The 7,859-nt window shown below is 43.6% G+C and overlaps 1 protein-coding gene across 1 annotated transcript; it reads right to left on the bottom strand.

The window, feature by feature from the left end:
• Window positions 1–3,810: 3,810 nt before the first annotated feature.
• On the bottom strand, window positions 3,811–5,733 carry foxe3 (forkhead box E3). The gene has a single exon (XM_014216907.1). The coding sequence runs from the start codon at window positions 5,533–5,535 to the stop codon at window positions 4,210–4,212; it is 1,326 nt and encodes a 441-aa protein (XP_014072382.1). The 5' UTR covers window positions 5,536–5,733; the 3' UTR covers window positions 3,811–4,209.
• Window positions 5,734–7,859: the final 2,126 nt, after the last annotated feature.

The raw sequence follows: 7,859 nt of genomic DNA, 5'->3' as shown, positions 1-7,859 counted from the left end.
TTGTTTGTCAAATTTCTGCCCTGCTAGAGCTGCACCAGTCAACTGTAAGTGCTGTTATTTTGAAGTGTAAAGTTTGGTGGAGGAGGAATAATGGTCTGGGGCTGTTTTTCATGGTTCGGGCTAGGCCCCTTAGTTCCAGTGAAGGGAAATCTTAACGCTACAGCATACAATTACATTCTAGACGGTTCTGTGCTTCCAACTCTGTGCTTCCAACTCTGTGGCAACAGTTTGGGAAAGGCCCTTTCCTGTTTCAGCATTACAATGCCCCTGTGCACAAAGTGAGGTCCATACAAAAATGGTTTGTATAGATCGGTGTGGAAGAACTTGACTGGCCTGCACAGAGCCCTGACCTCAACCCCATGGAACACCTTTGGGATGAATAGGAACACCGACTGAGAGCCAGGCCTAATCGCCCAACATCAGTGCCCGACCTCACTAGTGCTCTTGTGGCTGAATGGAAGCAAGTTCTCGCAGCAAACGGGCGATCAACTTCATATTAATGGTCATCATTTTGGAATGAGATGTTCGACGAGCAGGTGTCCACATACATTTGGTGATGTAGTGTATCTAACATGGGCCTACAGGTGTAAGCCTGGTTACCTGTCCTACACATGTTCGGCCACAGAGTATGTAAAATGCATCAGATGATAAAAACATGATACCAGAGGTCATTTAAAATATGCACGTTTGGAGACAAATGGTAGCAGTCCCAGCAGGCTAGAGGGCATTCGTAAAGTATTCAGACCACTGGACTTTTTTTACATTTTGTTACGTTAAAGCTTTATTCTAAAATGGATGAAATCATTTTTTTCTCTCATCAATCTACACACAATACCCAATAATGACAAAGCAAAAACTGTTTTTTAGAAATGTTTGCAAATGTATTCAAAATTAAAAATAGAAATATTACATTTACATAAGTATTCAGACCCTTTTCTCAGTACTTTGTTGGAGCACTTTTGACAGCGATTACAACCTCAAGTCTTCTTGAGTCTGACGCTACAAGCTTGGCACACCCATATTTGGGGAGTTTCTCCCATTCTTCTCTGCAGATACTCTAAAGCTCTGTCAGGTTGGATGGGGAGCGTCGCTGCACAGCTATTTTCAGGTCTCTCCAGAGATGTCAAATCAAATCAAACTTTATTTGTCACGTGCGCCGAATACAAAGGTGTAGACTTTACCGTGAAATGCTTACTTACAAGCCCTTAACCAACAATGCAGTTCAAGAAAGAGTTAAGAAAATATTTACCAAATAAACTAAAGTAAAAAATAATAAATAGTAACACAATAAAATAACAACAACGAGGCTAAATACAGGGGGTACCGGTAACGAGTTAATGTGCGGGGTACAGGTTAGTTTAGGTCATTTGTACATGTACGTAGGTAGGGGTAAAGTGACTATGCATAGATAATAAATAGCGAGTAGCAGCAGTGTAAAAACAAATTGGGGGGGGGTCAATGTAAATAGTCTAAGGAGCCTCTTTGCTACCGCAAGCCGTGTGGTAGCAGAGAGAACAGTCTATGACTTGGTTGACTGGAGTCTGACCATTTTTTGGGCTTTCCTCTGTTCCTCTGACACCGCCTTGTATATACGTCCTTGAGTGGCAGAAAGCTTGGCCCCAGTGATGTACTTGGCCGTACGCACTACCCTCTATAGTGCCTTACGGTCAGATGCCGAGCAGTTGCCATACCAGGTGGTGATGCAACCGGTCAGGATGCTCTTGATGGTGCAGCTGTAGAACTTTTTGAGGATCTGGGGACCCATGCCAAATCTTTTCGGTTTCCTGAGAGGGAAAGGGGTTGTCCTCTTAACGACTTTCTTGGTGTGACATTCAGAGACTTATCCCGAAGCCACTCCTGTGTTGTCTTGGCTGTGTGCTTAGGGTTGTTGTCCTGTTGGAAGGTGATCCTTCGTACCAGTCTGAGGTCCTGAGCGCTCTGGAGCAGGTTTTCATCAAGGATCTCTCTCTACTGTGCTCCGTTCATCTTTCCATTGATCCTAAATAGTCACCCAGTCCCTGCCGCTGAAAAATATCCCCACAGCATGATGCTGCCACCACCATGCTTCACCATAGGGATGGTGCCAGGTTTCCTCCAGACGTGATGCTTGGCATTCAGGCCAAAGTGTTCAATCTTGGTTTCATCAAACCAGAGAATCTTTTTTCTCAGGGTCTGAGAGTCTTTAGGTGCCTTTTGGCAAACTCCAAGCAGGCTGTCATGTGCCTTTTACTGAGGAGTGGTTTTCGTCTGGCCACTCTAACATAAAGGCCTGATTGGTGGAGTGCTGCAGAGATGGTTGTCCTGGAAAGTTCTCCTATCTCCACAGAGGAACTGTAGAGCTCTGTCAGAGTGACCATCGGGTTCTTGGTCACCAGGCGGCCAGCTCTAGGAAGAGTCTTGGTGGTTCCAAACTTCTTCTATTTAAGAATGATGGAGGCCACTGTGTTTTCGGGGACCTTCAATGCTGCAGATACGGACAATTCCTTCGACCTCATGGCTTGGTTTTTGCTCTGACAAGCACTGTCAACTGTGGAGCCTTATATAGACAGGTGTGTGCCTTTCCTATCATGTCCAATCAATTGAATTTACCGCAAGTGGACCCCAGTCAAGTTGTAGAAACATCTCAAGGATGATCAATGGAAACAGGATGCACCTGAGCTCAATTTCGAGTCTTATAGCAAAGTGTCTGAATACTTATGTAAATAAGGTATTTCTGTTTTTACTTTTAATACATTTGCAAAAATATCTAATAAACCTGTTTTCGCTTTGTCATTATTATATTTTGTGTAGATTGATGAGGGAAAAAACACATTTAATCTATTTTAGAATAAGTCGTAAACGTAGTAACCTAACAAAATGTGGACACAGTCAAGGGGTCTGAATACTTTCCTAAGACACTGTGTGTATATTTCTAAGACATTCTAAGGTTTGCATCAATCACAGCTAAAGTTACCAAATAACTCTAAATTCCGAATGCACTGTATATGTAGTCAATAGACTTCGCTACTTTACGCATGCATGCAGACTCGAGGCGATAGTAAACAGTGCTGGCCCAATCCAATGTTCCAAATGTATATGTTTTAAAAAAAAATCTATAAAAGCAGATAACAGCACATGTGTTGTAAATATGTTTTAGGCCTTAATAAGGCTAGACTAAGAAGTCCGTTTGGCCTCCAATCTTCTTGATCAACTAGGTCAAGTCTAAAACCTGTGTATATTTGGATATCCACGTGTGTACATGGATTCATAACGATACTACTTCAAATAACTGTAAAGCATGTAGTTTCTGTGCTACTACCAACAATGCATATAAATGATGTTACAAATCAGGCAAATAAAATACTGCATATATTCCCTAGAAGTTTGTAATAGAACAAAATGTTAAATTAGGAGACATTTGTTTAGGCCTAATTCAACCCTATACATTTGACAAACTATTTCTGATTTGGTCATTTTTATTAGCAGGTAGGAAACGAATCATATCAACATAATTAGCGACTTTATAAAGGAAGTATATAGCTTAGAGAGAGTCTGCGAAAATCCCCAAGCAGGCCAATCGTGAATAAATCAGTAAAGATTTGGTTCGCTTAATATAAATGTATAGGCTATTAGGTATGCAATAAAAAAAGTAATTCATGAGTATACGGCTTATGGGAATTGGATTTAAAGTCTAATGATCTATCAACTATTAATTTAAAGTAGGCATAATTCATATCAGAGACATGTAGACCTATTCAGTTCAACAAATGCAAGCAACAAGACCATGCTTATCAAAAAATTTATTTATTACACCAACCAAACACGGTAAATAACAATGTAGGCCTTTTCAATATAATTCACAAAGAAATAAACTATTTACATTTCACAAAATAGAACAGTATACAGGTATATGGCTAATAATATTGTTTGAGAACTCTTATTTTTTACAGGTGACAATGACAAAAATGTAAGGTTCAGTAATTGGAATTGTTCTCGGACAAAGAAGTACAAGTAGATAGGCTACAGAACATCTAAAAACACATCAATATTAATGTTATAAAACACATAAGATAAACGAACCAAAAGCACTGAGATATGAACAAAACTATAATGGAATGTCGATTTGCATTTAAAACAAAGAAGAGGTTTCACACCTATTTCAAATGGAATGTATTGAGGCTCTATCGTTGTTTTTTGAGGCTCTATCGTTCTATCGTTGTTTTTTTTTCTTCACATATACCGATCTAATCCTGATGCAAAGTTGGCTTGTCTCATGTAAGAGTTGTTGTAAGAGTTCATTGTGCTGGAGAGACCCAGTAATTGCTCAGTGTGTTCCGCGCAAGACCCGGAGCGCACGGCGGGTAGAGACAGACGGTTCCCCGTGCAGTACACCTGAGAGCTACCTGGAGAGAAACTGGACTGCATCATGGAAGGTAGGTGGGGTGGGGATGCCGAGGAAGAGTAAGGATACCCGGGTGCCAGGTTTGATGACAGTCCCCCACCGCCTCTGCCCAGTGAATTCCCTGAGTGATTGACAGTCTGCGTCTGGAAGCAGTTGGAGGGGTCAGTGCCAGTGAGGGAGCAGCTAGCTGACATGGTGTCCAGGTCTCCACCGCCTAACCCCAGCGGGTTGAGCTCTCCTCCCTGCATCACTGACTGCTGGCTGATGATGTTGTCGATGCTGAACATCCTTGGCTGTCCTTGACTGACTCCGGCAGGGGTTTGATAATGATGCAGCATCGCCGGGAGGGGGGTCCCTGCCAGCTGCGAGCCGTAACCCGATCCTATTCCTGGGTACATGGTGTTGGGGTATGCCGGTCTGCCCATGGGGGTCGGAGTGAACGCACTAGAGCTCTGCATGTACCCAGGATAGGTTCTTACGTCAGTGCGCTTGAATCTTTTCCTCCTCCGCAGAAAACTCCCGTTGTCGAACATGTCTTCAGCAGCGGGGTCCAAAGTCCAATAGTTGCCCTTACCAGGCCTTCCAGGTTCCCGGGGAATCTTGACAAAGCAGTCGTTGAGGGTGAGGTTGTGGCGGATGGAGTTTTGCCACTTCTTGGAGTTCTCTCGATAAAAGGGAAAACGTTCCATGATGAATTTATAAATACCACCAAGTGTGAGTTTTCTCTCGGGGGAGTTGGCGATGGCCATGGCTATGAGAGCGATGTAACTGTAGGGTGGTTTCCCTCTCTGAACGGGCCTCTTCCTACGTCTACTCCCAGTGGGCAGGTGCTCCTCGGTTTGGCCCAGAGTAGCTCCCTCCTCTCGATCCGCGTTCGGACTTGTTACCCGTGGCTCAGACTTGATCAGAACCCCATCTTTGATCCGGGCCTGCAGCATCAGAGGCGATGGCGGTAAAGGGGAGTCCAGACTCACGTTAGGCGACATGACCAGCGGGCTGGCCAGCTCGGCTGGTGAGTCCTGTGACTCAGCCGTCATGTTACACATGCCCGAAAAGTAAGAGAAATTTTCAAGATTCATAAAAAAAATATGTTTTATGTATGCTTGAAATGAAATAGCTTTTCCAAATAGCAGCTGAAAAAATGCAGGCACCATAAAGTTAAAAGGGATCTATTGTTTTGCTCAGAGACAGTGTGTGCCTTTTGGGTCCCTCCCTATGTTAACTTGAGAGCCTGGATTTGAGTCCCTGTCGCCCTCGCCGTCAATGAGCTTTCTCTCTTGCCAGGTGAGTGGCGTGGACAGTTTTATAAACAGGGTTCGAGTGACAACACTGGCTAACCTATGACAGTGTGTGGGGTGGGGTTGGGGGGGGGCTACAGGCCCCTGACAGATCATGATTTCCAGTAGGCCTATCTACACTTCAAAATGATAAGCGGTAAGGAAAGAAGTCGCACTGTAACTCTAGGAGTAATAACTTAATGATACTAGACAATTTTATTTCCAGAGTAGGATGAAGTTTGCCTCTTTTATAGAAAGGACCACATCCTAATTTTAAAATTATTGTGACCTATGTCAGTTATATTAAAACAGCGAAAACACATTTGTTTGACATAATGCATAATGTGAAGTTGGAATGCATAGGCTCAGTCACATTCAGATATTCAGATCAAGCAGCCTATACTTACATGTTAGATACTACTAAACTGTTTCAATACAGTATGAATGTAAAAAGTCAAAATGGTGTTAAATAGTTGGCACAAGCACACACAGTCAGTGTAAGTGCTCCAATCACAAGTTAGTATGTGAGTGAAGGACCAGGGAGCTCTCCCTCCCTTTCTGTTCTCTCCATGTGTCTGAGGCTCTGTGGGTTTGCTCTGGACTGCAGTGTATATCTAGGCCAGAAAAACACGGACAGAGCTACTCTATGGGATTCAAAACCCAACGCTCAATCCACCAATTGAAAAATAATAACAACCCATTAAATACAAACAATTGAACTGTGAAAGCTTTTGGGGGGAAAAAGTAAATATCCCTCCATTTCATTAGGAATTTTTGAGATTGATAATCAAACAGACCTCAGGGCAGAGAGGGAGGTGTTATGATTCGGGACTTTGTAGTAACAACAGCATACTGCACAAAGTCACCGCATAGACAAGCTAGGATATCACATGATTTCACTCCTAATGGATTAGGTCAAATTGGGGGTGTTACATTAACAACCCAATCAAAGACACAGAAGACAATGTTCCAAGACAATTATTTTCATATTCATTTTCAACATACAATTCATCTTAATTTGCTTCAATGGCTTTATGACAAAATTATGAACATTTCAGATGGAGGTCATACATAGAAAAATATTCAGAAGATTTGTTTATCTGAATGTGACTGAGTGTGAGTGCGGGTATGATAGAGAGAGCCAAAAAGAGAGGGGTACAGTTAGAGCGTGTGTGACGGCGGGGCAGCGAGACATTGTGTTTAAGGTAACACCAACAAGGCTCATTCACTTGGCTCTCTCACAGGCTGATATGAAATAAATGGTGTAATGAATCAAACCAAAGTCATAAACCAGAACCACCCTATTCTACACCCCTCCTCTCCCCACTAAGCCATCCCAACACAACGGCCCCTGCACCCCCCCCCCCAGCACCCACCCCACCCACAGCTCAGACGCACTAAGCCCAGCTAGCCACTCACAGCCAGTGGCTAACAGCTTCAGACAGGCGTGGGAGCGGGGGTGTATCCAAGCAGGATCTGCCCCCAGAGCTGCCAGGTCAGGCAGGACAAACAGGGGCTATGGCCAGGAAACAGCCCCTCTGCCCTGGGGCCTAGAGCCTCACAGTAATCCCTGTACGCTCCCACCTCCCTGTGCACACACATACACATGCACGCACGTGCACACGCACAGTCTGCCCCTTAACCCCTTAACCACCAACACATTGCACCAACGCACTCCAGGCACTGAGGGAGCAACACATGTATGGTATGTGCAACATGCAAGTGTTATCTAAATTCAAATCTTCAATTGGTCACTAATTTAGAAAATTACAAATTAACATGAATATTGATAGTTCTGTTTAGAAACATTTAAGATTCTGCATATAATTCATGTACAGCTAAAAATAATTCAAGGTGTCAGATATGTCCAACATGTCTGAATGCCATTTTCAACTCACACAGACTTCACGGCAACATTTAGAATGTTGTCAGCTAGAAAGAGGATAAGAATCTCTCTTCTGTTTCTCTCTCTGGGTACACGTTTAGCATCCCCACATCTGGCTCTCTTCCTCTCTTTGGGAGAAAATGAGGAAAAGAAGAGAGAGAAAGAGAGAGTTGCTGAGTTAACACTTGGAACCCATTCATTCGCGAAGCGGCTCCAGGGGTGGAGGGGGGAATGAAAGCGGGATAGGGAGAAAGGGAGAGAACGCTACCCCTTTCCTTGCCCAAGCTCATCAAGTACGGGCCAGGGCTCCTGAAAA

Source organism: Salmo salar, chromosome ssa10 (assembly GCF_905237065.1).
Source record: "Salmo salar chromosome ssa10, Ssal_v3.1, whole genome shotgun sequence".
NCBI classification, from domain to species: domain Eukaryota; kingdom Metazoa; phylum Chordata; class Actinopteri; order Salmoniformes; family Salmonidae; genus Salmo; species Salmo salar.
The sequence above is the reverse complement of the archived record's forward strand: the minus strand, read 5'-3'. Positions and strand labels throughout refer to the sequence as shown.